This window comes from Papio anubis, chromosome 7 (assembly GCF_008728515.1).
Source record: "Papio anubis isolate 15944 chromosome 7, Panubis1.0, whole genome shotgun sequence".
NCBI lineage: Eukaryota > Metazoa > Chordata > Mammalia > Primates > Cercopithecidae > Papio > Papio anubis.
The window spans coordinates 55682667-55700818 of NC_044982.1; the positions used below are offsets into that span (position 1 = coordinate 55682667).

The 18152-nt window shown below is 41.3% G+C and overlaps 1 protein-coding gene across 24 annotated transcripts in view; it reads left to right on the forward strand.

Annotated features, from left to right (window-relative positions):
- Positions 1–18152, forward strand: part of NIN (ninein) — a 109034-nt gene that overhangs the window by 80352 nt on the left and 10530 nt on the right. For 19 of the 24 annotated variants that reach the window (XM_009211523.4, XM_021941209.2, XM_009211526.4 and 16 more), the window contains 7 exons: positions 40–153; positions 3854–3976; positions 4688–4801; positions 6492–6638; positions 9093–9272; positions 10294–10437; positions 12928–13029. In XM_009211523.4, coding sequence (XP_009209787.2) covers positions 40–153; positions 3854–3976; positions 4688–4801; positions 6492–6638; positions 9093–9272; positions 10294–10437; positions 12928–13029 — 924 coding nt within the window. Of the gene's footprint in view, positions 1–39; positions 154–3853; positions 3977–4687; positions 4802–6491; positions 6639–9092; positions 9273–10293; positions 10438–12927; positions 13030–17525; positions 17587–18152 lie in introns of all 24 variants that reach the window. The other 5 variants (XR_649716.4, XR_001904784.3, XM_021941202.2 and 2 more) reach the window with 4 other exon arrangements.

The window sequence follows — 18152 nt, forward strand, 5'->3', positions numbered from 1 at the left end:
AAATATGTATGTTATTTGACTTTTTTATTTTTCTCTTAGTCCTCCACTTTAGTGTCTTCTCTAGAGGCAGAACTCTCTGAAATTAAAATACAGACCCATATTGTGGAACAGGAAAACCTCCTTCTCAAAGATGAACTGGAGAAAATGAAACAGGTAAGGCTGTGTGCAGCTTACGGGGGTTCACAGAACAATATGTACCTGGTGGGCTCCTGGTGGGCTGGTATTTCTAGCCACCAGTTGTCTTTTGTACCGAGTCCTATCAACTAACTTGGTAGCTGAGGACTCGCTGCTTGGCAAAGTTGAGGACCTAAAGGGCAAAATCAGATTTGTAAAGGCTATTGCTAATTATCCATGCATCTAACTTATATATGTTGTACACTCTAAAATCCCCCCCCCCCTTTTTTTTAAGACAGTTTCCTTCTTCCCTCTGTTGCCTAGGGTGGAGTGCAGTGGTGCAATCTCAGCTCACTGCAACCTCTGGCTCCCAGGCTCAAGCAATTCTCGTGCCTCAGCCTCCCAAGCAGCTGGGATTACAGGTGCCCACCACCACACCCAGATAATTTCTGTGTTTTTAGTAGAGGTGGGGTTTTGCCATGTTGGCCAGACTGGTCTCGAACTCCTGGGCTCAAGCAATCCGTCCACGTCAGCCCCTAAAGTGCTGGGATTACAGGTGTGAGCCACTGCATCCGGCCCACTCTAAAATTCTACTATCATGAATCCCAACCACTTCAGTTTAAGAAATTGTTGTTCTTTCACTCAGTCAGGTTATAGATAAAGTAACATATGTTTGTCTAAAAGGAGGGGGACTATCTTGCTTATAACTTTTCTAATTCTGTTCACACTGATTTGTGAGACACTGATGAAGCCGGTCCTTCTGCCTTTTTCTGTAGCAACTGAGGCATCAGTTCTAGAGCATGATGGCATGCAGTCTCACTTATGAATTTGGCCTTCAGAAGCCTATTTCAAAGTTTCAAAGGCTTAACTTTAGACCAGGTGCAGTGGCTCATGCCTGTCATCCCAATACTTTGGGAGGCCAAGGTGGGCAGATCACTTGAGGCCAGGAATTTGAGACCAGCCTGGGCAACAGGACAAAACCGTATCTCTACAAAAAATTAGCTGGGCGTAGTGGTGTGCACCTGTAGTCCCAGCTACTCAGGAGGCTGAGATGGGAGGATCACCTGAAGTCAGGAAGTCAAGCCTCCAGTGAGCTGAGATTGCGCTGCTGTGCCCCTGCACTCCAGCCTGGGCGACAGAACACTCTGTCTCAAAAAAAAAAAAAAAAAAGAAAAAAGGCTTATTTTTAAATATGAAAATATGAAAGAGATCTCAACTTAAAAATTATGTCCTCGCATGGAGAAATGCATTGTTGGAAAAAAAATTGTGTCCTAAACATTGTCCTGTTTTAATTTTCAGTATTTACAGGAGTCTTTCAATTGGAACAATACTGATTTATAGTAGGAAAATTTAGTTGTTCCATTTGTTTACTTCAGCATCAGATTATGATGGCACTCATATAAAATTTTCTTTCTTACATCTGTCTCTTCAGCCTGTAAGCACAAAGTTGTCCTTTCCTGAATGTGGAAACATTGAGACTATACCATCTGGTGTTATGTTTATGTGGATCTGATTGACTCCTATGAGTCTGGCTTTCTTAATAGCATTATAAACCCTCGGGGTATGTGTGTCTTTCATAATGCCTAGTACAGTACTGGTACTCAATAAATGCTTTATAAGAACCTTTTCAGTCAACTACTGCTATGCAAAATGCGTGTTCTGCTGTGACTAGAGAAGTTGCCTGTCCAGATAAACATAACAGAAGTTAAAACTCATAGGGCCTTTCTGTGGGGTGAAGTATTCCAAGGCTGTTATTACCAACTTTATCCTAATTAACTTGAGCATCCTTTTTTCCTTGACTTTTTGAAAGCCTATCTGTTGTTCAGCCTTTAGATGATAATGATTGGTTTCAAATTCATAGTATGGGAAATGTGTGCTTTGTGGCTTTGCTAAGCTGGAGAACAGAAGGAAAGGAGCAGAGCTAGGAGAAAAATAACATGATGAGGACGTCATCAGCATCTTTTCATTTATTTATTTATTTTATTTTTTAAACAGAGGCATTGGTATAGTAAGATGAAGAAATAGCCTGGTCTGCTTTTGGTAGAAAGCTGTCTTATCAGGCACCTGGATCCTTTTGGATGCCAAGAATAGGGTAGTATCAGCCTATCATTGCTGTTATACAACGTGGACCTAGAAGGCATGTGTCACTGTGTATGCTACTGTGATTCAGAGTTCACAAAGCACATCTATGTGTGTTATTTGTTGCACTGAAAGGAAACACAAATAGCATTAGCAGAAGTCACATGCCAGTCTACAGACAGCCAAAGTGGTATCAAGCTTTATGGGTGTCTGGAGGGTGGGGAGGCAAGGCAGTGGATAAAGTAGAAGGTCCTTTATTAAACCAGTGCCCAGGCATTTCAGAATACATTTTCCTATATCCTTCTGACTTGTTCAGATTTGTAAGGTGTGCTGGATTTGTCGCCAGTTGAAGACAAGATTCATCCCTGAAGGTCTATTCCTACAGCTAAATGTGAAAGAATTTCAGGTTCAGGAAGTAGAAAGATGGTCGTAAAATCATAATAATAAAGAATTGAAGAGCCAAGTGAAATAGAGGAAAGTTAAAAACCTATGAACTATGGGAAAGGGTTAAGTATAAGAAACAGCCTCTGTAAAGCATGAGTTCTCAACAGGGTGAGGGGGTGAGGATTGCTCTCCCACCCCAGAACATTTATCAGCGTCTGGGCACATTTTTTATTTTCACAACTGGAAGCTAGGGGGTTACTGGCATCTTGTGAATAAAGCCAGAGACGCTGTGAAACATCCTACAATGTCCAGAATGTCCCCTGACCCCCAACTCCTGACGAAGAAGTATCCAGCCCAAAATGAGATTAGTACCAGCATTGATGTTGAAAAGGAATAAAAACAGTATTTGGTTTGTCTTGATTTCATGAAGTAGAGAGGAAAAGCCAGTGTGTTCACACCAACAACATTTTACTGGCCAGTCAGCGTAGGCATCTTCTGAAAGGAAGAGTACAGGGAACAAGCTGAAAACACGGTTTTATCTTTAAACTTGCCTTTGGGTTTTGCCACATACCCTGTATGTGGTCCATGCCAATTCTAGGGTGCTTTTGTTTTGGAGACAGAGTCTCTGTCGCGCAGCCTGGAGTGCAGTCATCTCGGCTCACTGCAGCCTCCGCCTCTCAGGTTCAAGCAATTCTCCTGCCTCAGCCTCCCAAGTGGCTGGGATTACAGGCGTGCACCACCATGTCTGGCTAATTTTTGTATTTTTAATAAAGACGAGGTTTCACCATGTTCACCAGGCTGACCTCAAACTCTTGATGTCAAGTGATCCTCCCCACCTTGGCTTCCCAAAGTGCTGGGATTACAGGTGTGAGCCACCCCCACAGCCCAATTCTATAGTCTTGACTGATTTTTTGAAAAACATTTTTCTAGTTAAAAGCATGAGGAAAATGTAATATGCTACATGTGTTAAATTGATGACAGAATGGCAGTATGTTATTTTACCCTGAAGGTAAAATGGAGAGCTAGGATCATTATTTAACAATGTCTGTCTGGTTGAATCTACCTAAGCAGACATTTCAACAGTCAGCTGGGGAGCAGAGAGAAGCCAGAAGGGAATCCTTGAAGTTTATTATAGTCTCTGCTAGAGTTTATGTCCTCTGAAATATCTACAGATAGGCAAATAGCAGCAGCTGTGAAAATGCCTTATTGAGAAACACCCCTTTGTACTTACAGCCATGAGATATGATGGGATGGCTCATTTGTTTATCTCTTACAGCTGCACAGATGTCCCGATCTCTCTGACTTCCAGCAAAAAGTCTCTAGTGTTCTAAGCTACAATGAAAAACTGCTGAAAGAAAAGGAAGCTCTGAGTGAGGAATTAAATAGCTGTATTGATAAGGTAGTAAAAATAATAAGACTTTGCCATCATCGTATACAATACACACCATAATGAACCTTTCTCTGTGAACAGTGGCACAGGGGCCTTCTGTGGTAGTCTGTTGTTCCAGAGTGTCCTGGAGCAACATTTCTTTGGCATTCTGTGACCCTAGACTTCCTGCAGCCAAGACTGATGGAGTCTAAATTAGTTGTTTACTAATTATATTATTAAACTCGATAATATAAAATTTGTCTCATTATCCTATCACAGTGCTACTTTATACTATTTTGTTACAATATAAATATGTGTTTAATAATCTGGGTCAATTTTATAGACAAACACTTTTTTTCTCTTATCTTCCTTAGCAAATCCAAAACCACCACCTTTTCCCCCCACTTACCTTAATAGATATTCTGTGTTTTCTTCCTGTGGTGTGCTCTTGAGATTTTTAATAGCCTTCCAGCTTACCATCTTCCACCCTCAAACCATGAAGCAATAGAAAAGAAAAATAGGAAATTTCCAAAAAGAAGCAACTCCTCAAAATTAGACGTGTAAAACAGTCTTTGGTTTGTCTTGATTTGGAGCCAGGAAGACCATTTCCTTTGACCTTGCCCTGCTCCCCCACATAAATAGATGGTGCTTATTCTTGACAGTGTAAGTGCAGGCATATAAATTAAGGCTAGCTATGTTTGCAAAAATGCCCTCTTACCTCTTTTCCCCTTCCTGAAACAGTTGGCAAAATCAAGTCTTTTAGAGCACAGAATTGAGACGATGAAGCAGGAACAGAAATCCTGGGAACATGAGAGTGCGAGCTTAAAGTCACAGCTGGTGGCTTCTCAGGAAAAGGTATGTGGACAATTCTTGTTTCATCTTCACAGTTAGTATTCTCCTAGATCTTCCACCAAATATCCCAGGAAAAAGAATGCTCCAGGTGCAAGTAGCGTAAGAGGGTTCCAAATGATTCAATTTGACCAATGTTTGATGTGTGTTTATAGCGTGGCAAGGCTGGGCGTGGTGGCTCACACCTGTTATCCCAGCACTTTGGGAGGCCGAGGTGGGGAGATCACTTGAGGTCAGGAGTTTGAGACTAGCCTGACCAACATGGTGAAACCTCATCTCTACTAAAAATTTTTTTAAAAAGCCAGTTGTGGTGTCGCGTGCCTGTAGTCCCAGGTACTCTGAAGGCTGAGGCAGGAGAATTGTTTGAACCTAGGAGGCGGAGGCTGCAGTGAGCTGAGATCACACTAGTACACTTCAGCCTAGACAACAGAGCGAGACTCCATCTCAAAAAAAAAAAAAAAGTAAATGTAGTGTGACAAAATGATTTAAATATTTCAAATATATTGTGGCATAATAATTTAAATAATATTTCCCTCAAAGTTTATTAATTATGAAGGCTTCAGAATAGTGCGTAAAAGTGACTGCTTGTTCCTAATTTATAAATAGGACTTCTAAGGCAGTGTATACCCTATTTTAAAGATCTGTATCAACATTCCTTTTATGAATTTAAATTTTTCAAATTAGAATTTATATGCGATATTAGCGTAAAATAGGATTCTTCTTTAAGAGGTGATGTCTCAGCCGGGCGCAGTGGCTCATGCCTGTCATCCCAGCACTTTGGGAGGCTGAGGCAGAAGGATCATGAGGTCAGGAGATCGAGACCATCCTGGCTAACACAGTGAAACCCCGTCTCTACTAAAAATACAAATAATTAGCCAGGCGTGGTGGTGGGCGCCTGTAGTCCCAGCTACTTGGGAGGCTGAGGCAGGAGAATGGCTCCCGGGAGGTGGAGGTTGCAGTGAGCCGAGATCACGCCACTGCACTCCATCCAGCCTGGGCAACAGAGCAAGACTTTGTCTCCAAAAAAAAAAAAAAAAAAAAAAGAGATGAGGTCTCCCTTTGTATCCCAGGCCGGATCACTGCTCACTGCCACCTCAAACTCCTGGGCTCAAAGGATTCTCCCACCTCAGCCTTCCAGGTAGCTGGGACTACAGGCGCACGCCACCACACTCGGCTTTTTATTTTTGTAGAGATGGGGATCTTGCCATCTTGCCTAGACTAGTTTCAAACTCCTGGGCTCAAGCGATCCTCCTGCCTTGGCCTCCCAAAGTACTGGCATTCCAGGTGTGAGCCACCATGCCTAGCCTAGAATAGGAGTCTGCAAGTATACATTTTTATTTTCAACTAAGAGGGCCCTTTACAGTCCAACATCTCAGGCTAAAACATAATTTCTACAAAATTCAGTGAAACCATCTTTTGTGATACCAGTTGGTACCCATTGGTTCTGTAAGATACCATTTAGTAATCTACCAGATGACTATCAGCAATACCTTGCTCCAGACATAGTTCATCATTGTCCTAAATATAATTTAACATCCTGTAAATATACATACTATCCTGGGTTTCCCCTGAGCTACTGATTTAGTAAAGAGAAACAAAGGGACCTGAAAGTTCTTTTGTCCTTATTCATTCCTGAACATGCTAGAGGTGAAACCACAAGTTTGTGTAGTGGTAAAAGATCATTCTCATGATACAGGTTCAGAATTTAGAAGACACCCTGCAGAATGTAAACCTGCAAATGTCCCAGATGAAATCTGACCTGCGAGTGACTCAGCAGGAAAAGGAGGCTTTAAAACAAGAACTGATGTCTTTGCATAAGCAACTTCAGAATGCTGGTGGCAAGGTGATTTGTTCTTTTTTTATTTAGGTATAAGTTATTTACAGTAAAGCATACACATCTTAAGTCTACAACTTGGTTATTATATGTATATGCATGTATATAAAAATATGCATATTTTATGTATCTGTATGTGTTTGTATAACCATCACTTAGATAAAAAGGCAGAACATTTCCAGCACCCAACAGGCTCTCTCTCGTTCCCTCTAGTTGGTAACCCCAAGGGAACCACTTTTGTACCCTCTGCCACTGTAGTTTAGGGATGCTTTTTTCTAAACTTCATATAGATGAAACCATAATGATATAAAACAGGTCTTTTTTTGTATTGAGCAAGTCAGAAGACCATGACTGAATTGAGTTTTGTAATAACAAAACTAAAACATTTTGTTAAATGGTAGATAAAAGTATTTGTGTGACCTTAAAAAAATCAAGTGAAGAAAAACATTGAAAGAAATCAATCTGGAACATATACGCAGACTTGCAAAAAAGTACAACTTCTGCTAAAAAGGCATAAAACAATAGTATTAGAATTATTTCAGGAGATACAATAGAATTATTTCAGGAGATAATTCATTGCTACAGATAGGTTGCTGTGGCACAAGAAAGTCCAGGAAGAACTGATTAAAGCATTAGCTGGCTGACACATTATGGTGGTGTGGTAGAAAGTGTCTCATTTTAGTAAGTCACAATGCTGCCTAATCTGTGTGCAAATAAATTAAGAACAATGTTATAGATACCAGTTTTGGGGTAGATGTCAAGATTTTGTCCTACAAAAAAAGTAGACACTAATTCTCTTGGTGAAATTTTTGTAAAAAATTAAGATAGTTGTTTTGGGCTGGGCGTGGTGGCTCATGCTTGTAATTCCAGCACTTTGGGAGGCCGAGGCAGGCAGACCACTTGAGGCCAGGAGTTCAAGACCAGCCTAACCAACATGGCAAAATCCTGTCTCTGCTACAAATACAAAAATGGCCGGGCGTGGTGGCTCATGCTTGTAATCCCAGCACTTTGGGAGGCCTAGGCGGATGGATCACAAGATCAGGAGTTCAAGACCAGCCTGCCCAACACGGTGAAACCCCATCTCTACTAAAAATAGAAAAATTAGCTGGGCATGGTGGCAGGTGCCTGTAATCCCAGCTACTTGGGAGGCTAAGGCAGGAGAATCGCTTGAACCTGGAAGGCAGAGGTTACAGTGAGCCAAGATCGTGCCAGTGCACTCAAGCCTAAGCAACAGAGCTAGACTTTGTCTCAAAAAAAAAAAAAAAAAGACAGGGGGGGGGGAGCACGCCCCCCCCCCCCCCCCCCCAATCCCAGCTGCTGGGAAGGCTGAGGCATAAGAATTGCTTGAGCCCGGCAGGTGGAGGTTGCAGTGAGCTGAGATTGCGCCACTACACTCCAGCCTGGGTGACAGAGTGAGACTCTGTCTCAAAAAAGTTTCCATTTTTGAAATTACTTCTGGGTTGACTTCCTCAAAATGAGATTGTACCCTTTTTTTTTTTTCATGTTTGGTTTAAAAGGCAAGAGGCTTATCTATTTGTGTTATCTTTTTTATTTTTTAAATCATTTTCAAGATCCAAAAAATCACTTTGGTAGCTGAAAGCACATTTCTGAATTCAGATGTTAATTACATGGACAATATGTGCTTTGAATTCTAAAAAAAGGATATGATTGCATATGTGAAAATGAAAGTGGAGTTTAGCTTGTGAAAGCTTTCGAGTTAGCAGTGCATCTCAGCTTTCTCTTTATGTCCTCTGTGAATCAAATGAATATCTTCTGGGCTCAAAGATAACTTCATAAGAATGAAGCAACTTTTTTTATTTTTTTATTTTTTTATTTTTGAGACAGAGTCTCACTCTGTTGCCCAGGGTGAAGTGCAGTGGCGCGATCTCGGCTCACTGCAACCTCCGCCTCCCGGGTTCACGCCATTCTGCTGCCTCAGCCTCCCGAGTAGCTGGGACAATAGGTGCCCGCCACCATGCCCGGCTAATTTTTTTGTATTTTTAGTAGAGATGGGATTTCACGCTATTAGCCAAGATGGTCTCGATCTCCTGACCTTGTGATCTGCCCACCTCAGCCTCCCAAAGTGCTGGGATTACAGGCGTGAGCCACCGCGCTCGGCCAGAATGAAGCAACTTTTAAGCCACCAATCTCGATACACTTGAGTCCTTTATGGAACTGGACCTTGCCCTTCAGTCATATTCACTATTGGAAATGGCATGGCTGTTTTGACAAAGACCATTTTAAACAGGGACTCTCCAAACCTTTTTTTTTAAAATCAAACTTCAAGAATATTGTTTTATTCATATTTATATATACATACACATACTTTCATTAGAAGACTGAGGGGACAATTGAAAGGTACTTACTAGGAGTCACTGTCATTGGGTAAATATGACACCTGTCTCAAAACAGAAATTACCCAATAGCTTGTTTTTAAGGCTTACACTCTACAATTCTCTTAAGAGCTGGGCCCCAGAAACAGCTACTCATCCATCAGGGCTCCATAACCAGCAGAAAAGGCTGTCCTGGGACAAGTTGGATCATCTGATGAATGAGGAACAGCAGCTGCTTTGGCAAGAGAATGAGAGGCTCCAGACCGTGGTACAGAACACCAAAGCAGAGCTTACGCACTCCCGGGAGAAGGTAACTTGAGAAGCTGCACATCATGGCATATGTTTGAAAATGACTAGTTTGATATGAAAATGAATGTTGGATATGATTGGAATGGTTCTAAGGTACGGATTTGAGTATCTTGCTATAGCACTTATTTTAAGAATGTGTAATTTATCATTTACTCACATATAATTTTATCCTGATGTTTATAAAATATTACAGCAGTTTTATATTAAAATATATTTGACTTTAATCTTCATATCCAAAATGTAGACTCATGGAAATTATGTGAACCATGTATTCTTCACATTGGCCAGCCACCAAGACTAGTGTACAAAAATGGTAAAACCAGACTCAGATCTTGCAGGTCTAAATAACTCCTCATGAGAGAAAAAGGTGCCTCCTTTAAAAGACAGCATTTCAAGGTTAGAATCATCTTTAAAGGTCTTTTCCAACCACCAACTTGGTGCTGGAATTCCTTACCTCTGGTGCATAGCCTCCCAATGATATTTAACCTATAACACCTCTTTTGAGGAGGAACTCTGAAGAGTCGCAGATATTTATTTAGAACATCTACTCCGTGCCAGAAACTGCTATCACTGACGCTGCAGTAGTGAGCAGGACAGACATGGTTCATGTCCTCATAGAACTGTTTGAGATGTGAACAGTCCAATAAGAGCAGATGGGACTGTCAGCCTATTCTCTCCTAAAAGTAGTGTTCATGTCAGAAAAAAAGGGCCTGGGACTGCTGTGCCTGCTTTCCTGGCAGCCACATCACATACACTGTTGACTCCTGGAGAGTTAGCAGACCCAGAAGTCTCCTCTTCCCTGTCTTGTTCCTTACAGTGTTGGGTTTGTAGACCTAAGCAGACTTACCTAGAAAGGGTCTTTTGAAATCCAGAAAAGCTAGCTTCGAGTATTTACAGGCTTGACTGAAAAAGAAAGTTATAACAGGACTCACGTACTGAATTAAAACTTTCCCTATGTTTGTTGTTTTTGCTGGCTGGGTGATTGTATTAGCATTTCTTCCTCTTACATTTGTTCTTTTTAGGTCCGTCAACTGGAATCCAATCTTCCCAAGCACCAAAAACATCTAAACCCATCAGGTACCATGAAACCCACAGAGCAAGAAAAATTGAGCTTAAAGAGAGAGTGTGATCAGTTTCAGAAAGAACGATCTCCTACTAACAGGAAGGTGAGTTTTTGAGAATATATGGCGTGCGTCTGTGTTCTCACTATAATATGTTCCTAAGTGTGTTTCTTCTCAGGTGTACTTCTAAGGAAATGATTATGATGGCATATTTTTGCATATATCCCTTTATGCTGATGTTCTCTTGTCAAAATAGCATCATAGTTCTTTTTGATTGAATAATGGTTGAAAAAAACAACAATTTGGCTGGGTGCAGTGGTTCACACCTGTAATCTCAGCACTTTGGGAGGCCGATGTGGGCAGATCACGAGGTCAGAAGTTTGAGACCAGCCTGGCCAACATGGTAAAACCCATCTCTACTAAAAAATACAAAAATTCGCCAGGCGTGGTGGCACGTGCCTGTAGTCCTAGCTACTTGGGAGGCTGAGGCAGAAGAATTGCTGGAACCGGGGAGGCAGAGGTTGCAGTGAGCCAAGATTGCACCAGTGCACTCCAGCCTGGGTAACAGAGCGAGACTGTCTCAAAAAAAAAAAAAAAAAAAAAAGAAAAACAATTTAACTTTTCTTAAAGAAGGCAGTTAATCATCTTTATTAGTATTAGAAGCTTTATAAGTTGGCAAAATATTTATCACCCGAATATTAGAAACATCTTAATATGGGCTGTACATTTTATTGTTATGTAACAAATTAAAACAACGTTTGTTGTCTTTATCTACAAGTTAGGAATTCAGAAGCAGCTTAGCTGGGTGGTCCAACTCAAGGCTCTCATGAGGATGCAGTCTAGATGTTGGCCAGGGCTGCAGTTGCCTGAAGGCTTCACTGGGGCTAGAGGATCTACTTTCCAAGCTCATTCATGCAACTGTTAGCAAGAGGCTCCTGTTCTTTGCTGGCTGCTTGCCTGAGACCTCAGCTTTTCACTACCTGGGCCTTTTCTTAGGGCATAGCATCTGGCTTCCCCCAGAAGAAGTGATGAAACAGACACTGAGACAAAAGACCAAGACAGAAGCTGTGGTCCCTTGTATGATCTAAGCCTGCAAGTGACATACCAACATTTCTGCTGCATTGTATTTGTCACGCAGACTAACCCTAGTATAGTGTGGGAGGGGACTGTATAAGGGTGTGAATACCCGGAGGTGGGGCTCTTTGGGGCTCTTGGAGGCTGGCTACCCCATGGTCACACCTCTGTAGTGCCACTCAGTTTGCTTTCTGTAATTTGTCCCATTAAGTTAGAGTTCTAGACCAGACTTCTCAGAGTTGTTTTCTTTTTCTAAACTGAAACTCAGTTTTCACTATTACCTCTTTATAAAAAAAATATGGTTTGTTTAGAAATCTGAGAAAAATACTTCATTATAAAATATTCATAAAATTTTTGGTGTTTGTGAAAGTTATGACCATTTGCAGTAAGAAGGCCTGGTTGTGCTCTAAAGCCGAAATGTCATTTAATTTCAGGTACATTCAAGTAAACTTTGTAGAAAGAAAATGGGTTTCATTTAGCTGCTCATTAGGGAGAAAAAAGTCTGTGATAGGCTTTTAATTTATATTGAATTTTAAAATGGGCCTGGAAGACTACACTTCTGCTTCACAATTCTTGCTGTTCTCTTCAGCTCCTTTTGATAGAAGCAAAATCAGCTTTCTAAGATAGTGTTGTATGTTTTTTACTGAGCAATATTCTGACTCAGTGTCCCGTAGCTCACTAGGTTCTTCCTGTAGTAAGAGTTATAAAAGTGAGGCTGGATGCAGTGGCTCATGCCTGTTATCCCAGCACTTTGGGAGGCCAAGGTGGGCGGATCATGAGGTCAGGAGTTCGAGACCAGCCTCACCAACATGGTGAAACCCCATCTCTAAAAATAACCCACAAAAATTAGCTGCGCAGTCCCAGCTACTCGGGAGGCTGAGGCAGGAGAATCGCTTGAACCCGGGAATCTCAGTGAGCTGAGATTGTGCCACTGCACTCCAGCCTGGGTAACAGAGTGAACTCCATTTAAAAAAAAAAAAAAAAAATACAAAGCACTCATGAAATCTTTAAAATTGAAAAGTTATATAAATCGGGTTTTATGTACTCTCAATTTTAAGCCTTTAACTTTGCCTTAAGACAGTATTTTTCCCACTGCAGATCCATAGTAGAGGATTATGAAATCAACTTAATGGAAACCAGCATTTTTTATTAATAAAATATATAAAATATCAGAGTACATGGTCCATGGTAAGGATATTTCAGTGATATGTACCTATGTACTGTACATATGTGTGGGTGTGTGTACTGTGTTGTAAGATAAAATGTATTTCTTACAGTGGGTGGCATCCAAGTTTAAAAGCCAGCTGCCTTAAGGAATCTATTCTCTGTGAGGACAGGTGATTAAAACTAGATCACTTAAATGTAAGCAGTACACTGAATTGTATTATTTGTTTTCTGTCACTGAATTAACTTGGATTTCTTCCAAAAGTTGAGATTTCTGACAACCACAGATTTGTCAAAATAGAGCAACTCAAGTGTTTTTGTTTTTGTTTAAAGGGAACATTTTGTTTTTTTAAACAGGTCAGTCAGATGAATTCCCTTGAACAAGAATTGGAAACAATTCATTTGGAAAATGAAGGCCTGAAAAAGAAACAAGTAAAACTGGATGAGCAGCTCATGGAGGTAAGTTTCTCAGCAGATGGCCTTAGCTATGAAGAATATTTTAATCCATGAATGAGCCATTTGTTGGGAGAGACTAGACATGGCATTGAATTCCTGTTGTGAAAATCTAAGTACCCTGCCAAGTTGAATTCTTTGGTCTGTCTTACCAAGTTTTATAGACAACTTTGCTTAATTATACTGTCATAGGAAGCCATACTGCTTTTCAGAGGAAGTAATAATGATGACCTAAAATGCAAAGACCTGTACCTCTGCAAATCCAGGTTGCAGGGACTCTCTGATTAGCCATGGGGCCCTGAGCACTCTTGCCATCACTGTGTTTATGCCAGTTCCCCTGATCCCTCCTATATTGCAGCATTTTATAGACATGATTGGTCTCTAGCACCCTCTTCAGTTGGGAAATCCATGCAGGAAATTTGAGAGCATTAACATTTGGAAGTTTTAATTTCAAGTGCTGCTATTCTTCATTACTACATTTAGAACTCAGCAGTGCCTTGTGAGAGGTACATCTAATAACTATGAAAATGTATTTGTGGCCAGGCATGGTAGCTCACACCTGTAATCTCAGCACTTTGGGAGGCTGAGGCAGTCAAATGGCTTAAGTCCAGAAGTTCAAGACCAGCCTGGGCAACATGGCGAAACCCTGTCTCTACAAAAAAAAATACAAAAATACAAAAATTAGCCAGGTGTGGTGGTATATACCTGTAGTTCCGGCTACTTGAGAGGCTGAGGCAGGAGGATTGCTTGAGCACAGGAGTTGGAGGTAGCAGTGAGCCGAGATCACGCCACTGCACTCCAGCCTGAGCAACAGAGAGAGACCCTGTCTCAAAAAGAAAGAAAAAGAAAAAACTGGATTTGTAAAACTAACTTGTCAGCTTGGACTTTGGGTTCCAGTCTTCTAGATTGTTATATCCTATAATTAAACTAAGTATTCAGAAAAACTTATGTATAAATCCTTCTTAAGGATTTCATTGATATACCTTGGGTAGATGAAATTAGTCAATCTAACATTTAGTGAACTATAAGACTTACGTAAGGCAGAGAAGAACATGTAGAAATTCTTTTTGTGCTCTTAAAAAGTACTATGTATACACATATTTTTAAATCCAGAATTATAAGAAGAAATGGGGCCAGGCACAGAGGCTCACGCATATAATCCCAGCACTTTGGGAGGCTGAGGCAGGTGGATCACCTGAGGTCAGGAGTTCGAGACCAGCCTGGCCAACATGGTGAAACCCCATCTCCACTAAAAATACAAAAAAATTAGCTGGGCATGGTGGTGGGCGCCTGTGATCCTAGCTACTCAGGAGGCTGAGGCAGGAGAACTGCTTGAACCGGGGAGGCAGAGGTTGCAGTGAGCCGAGATCACGCCACTGCACTCCAGCCTGGGCAACAAAGCCGGACTCCATCTCAAAAAAAAGAAGAGGAAAAAGAAGAAATGGAGCTATTTTTTTCTTTTATGAAGCTGGCCACATGCAAAGGTAGCTTTTAAAAACCAAGCACCAAGCACTGATTTTTAATGTGAAATATGGGCATACATATAGCACTAACATTTAAATCACCCGTGAAGTTTGTCAATTTTGTGTTCTCTGATCTGTCAACTAAAGGGGAAATTCATGAAACTTTAGTGAAATCTAAACCATTTTTTCTTTTTTTAACAGCAATAAAATGAATGCATTCAAAACTGAGCTGTGGGCTGTACTTAGATGTGGACGTGCTTTTCTCATGAAATATAATTATATACTCTGAGGAATAAGACGTCTAAAACTAAGCCCATATTGTCTAGTATCAAATTGAAAAGTAGCAGTGTGTACTTAGTCACCGGCGAGCCCCTTTCCAGAGGCTCTGCCAAGAGGCCAGTTCTCCCACCTGTTCCCGTCTTACCAGGCACCCGTTGACAGTATTAGCCATCATAAGCAATTTTCCCATGTTTTTTTCTGACCTAGTAGTAAATATTTGCTAACAGAGGAGGAAAATTAAGTGGTCTTGGCACTGGAGCCAAATAGCTAAGGAAAAAGCATGGATTTTTCTATTTGAACACTGAAAAGAACATCTCATACCTGTTTATTCAAATGAAGCTTTCATTAGGAAATGGAACCAAATTATTGGCTGGGTGCGGTGGTTCATGCCTGTAATTCCAGCACTTTGAGAGGCTGAGGCAGGCGGATCACAAGGTCAGGAGTTCGAGACCAACCTGGCTAACATGGTGAAACCCCATCTCTACTAAAAATACAAAAATTAGCTGGGTGTGGAGGCACGCGCCTGTAGTCCCAGCTACTCAGGAGGCTGAGGCAGGAGAATTGCTTGAACCTGGGAGGCAGAGGTTGCAGTGAGCCAAGATCATGCCACCGTGCTCCAGCCTGGGTGACAGAGCAAGACTCCATCTCAAAAAAACACTATAGATTTATACAAATGGGATATTTTTTTGAGATTCTGTCACCCAGGCTAAAGTACAGTGGTGTGATCACAGCTCACTGCAGCCTTGAATTCTTGGGCTCAAGCAATCCTCCCACCTCAAGCCTCCCAAAGTGTTGGGAGTTCCCTCATCTCTCCTATATTACTCCAGATTGGAGTTTTTAAAAACAGTGTTATTGGCCGGGCGCGGTGGCGGGCACCTGTAGTCCCATCTACTCAGGAGGCTGAGGTAGGAGAATCGCTTGAACCCAGGAGGTAGAGGTTGCAGTGAGCTGAGATCACACCACTGCATTCCAGCCTGGGTGACAGAGCAAGACTCCATCTCAAAACAAACAAACAAAAACAGTGTTATTTAGGTATAATTCACATACTATGTAGTTCACATATTTCAGGTGTACGATTCAATGGTTTTTAGTATATTAATTTTTAACCTGTGATAAACATATAACATAGAATTTGCCATTTTAACCATTTAAAAATGTACAATTCAGTGGCATTCATTAAATTCACAACATCCTACAACCATTACCACTACTTCCACAACCTGTTCATCACACCAAACAGAAGCTGTAGCTATTAAGCATTAACCATTCCCCCTCTCCAGCCCTACAAATTGGATTTTTATTTATAGTGTGGTATCTATAGAGCAGGTTAATTTGGGGGATGTACAGTGTGTCCCAGCTCACCTGAGGGATAGGTACATTCCTTCTCACTCTGGCAGGGATTCTCACCTGATTGGAGCAATGCACCACGTGGTGGGCTGGGCAGGGACAGGTTTCTGCATCAGAATCTCTGGAATCGGGATTTGAGCAAAGCTGTCTTCGTGGTTCTGATCTGACATGTTCACTCCCTTGGGGGAAGTAGTTGCTCCTCATCTCTATATACTAGTTTAACAGTCACTGGTTCTAATATAACACATCCCCCTACTGTAGTTAAAGATCAGATCACTAGACTAGGAAAAGGGAAAATTAGGGCTAGAATTTGACTCCTATTTCAGGACTTTTTCAATGTGAGCGGTTCAATAAATTCGTTTTGAACATTCAACAGAAGGGTTACAGACTATATCAGCAGTTCGAGTCTGTTGTGTACCTCTCTGATAGCCAACATTTCAGACACTTAACAAAAATGGTTTATAGTTTATACTTCTTTCTGCATCTCGAAGTGGCAAGAGATTTTAACGTCAGATCCGTTCCATACTGGACCTGGAATAATCTTTTTTATTTATTTTTAAACAGAATCTGGCTCTGTCACCAGGTGGGAATGCAGTGGCACGATTTCAGCTCATTGCAACCTACGCTTCCCAGATTCAAGCAATTTTCCTGCCTCAGCCTCCCAAGTAGCTGGGATTATAGGCGCCCACCACCATTCCCGGTTGTATTTTTAGTAGAGACAGGGTTTTACCAAGTTGCCAGGATGGTCTCCATCTCCTGACCTCATGATCCACCCACCTTGGCCCCACAAAGTGCTGGGATTACAGGCGTGAGCCGCCACACCCGGCATTTTTTTTTTTTTTTTTTTTTTTTGGAGACGGAATCTCACTCTGTCACCAAGGCTGAAGTACATTTGTGTGATCTTGGCTCACTGCAATCTCTGCCTCCCAGGTTCAAGCAATTCTCCTGTCTCAGCCTCCCGAGTAGCTGGGACCAAAGGCAACGTGCCACCACGCCTGGCTAATTTTCGTACTTTTAGTAGAGATGGGGTTTCACCATGTTGGCCAGGCTGGTCTTGAACTCCTGACCTCAAGTGATCCACCCACCTTGGCCTCCCAAAGTGTTGGGATTACAGGTGTGGACCACTGCACCTGGCCCGGACCTGGAATCTTCTACATCATTATATTGGGAGGGGCACAAATAGGATACAGTAAGTGAAGATGCACTTGCAGAATTAGAATTGTAGGACATTTTAATGTCTGTAAAATTTATATACAGAAAAATGTAAATGTTGGTTTTTCATATGCTCTTATTCATGTATAATAGACCTAATTAGTACTGTTCTTTCTCTTTTTATAACTCATACTTTTCTCTTTTTATAACTCCTGTAATTTTCTCTTCTTTTTGTTTTGTCTGTGGCTAACCTGTACCTAGAACTCAGTGGTTGGAAGTAGCAGAGAAGGGTGCAGTTCTCTGCCTGAGATAGTGTGTGAAGGTAGAACATTCTCTTACAATGAACTTTCGTAGCATGGAGCCATCTCATTAAACCCCTTGCTCATGTTATCATTTCTATTGATTATAACAGTTAATAAGTACTTAAGCTAAGAGCCAGTATTCATTTTGTTTTAATGGTGTGTCTGTTTACATCAAACTTTTCCTCAGTATTTAAAGCATTATGTATGAAGAAAATTATCCCACTGATATAAAATTATGGGATAATTCTCCATAATTTTAATCATAAAAATAAAGTGGTTTTCTGAATCTACAACTAGAAGTATCTCAAAGTGGGCAGTGCCCCTGTCCCCATCTAGAAATTTAGATATAAGGAAATGGATAGTGGCTCTGACATTTCATGGTAACATTTAGTTATAGCCGAGTCTTAGAGGTTCTTTTCCACCTTTCTCACAAGCCTGGAGGTGCCGCTTCTTGAATTTAGTACTTGGTCATGTTTGTTGCATGCTCTGCATATTTATAGATGTGAGGTGGCCTGCCTCACTGGCCAAAATGCCGTGCATCCTCCTCCCTTTCCTCTCCCCCACTTTGACTGGCATGTTGGTACAC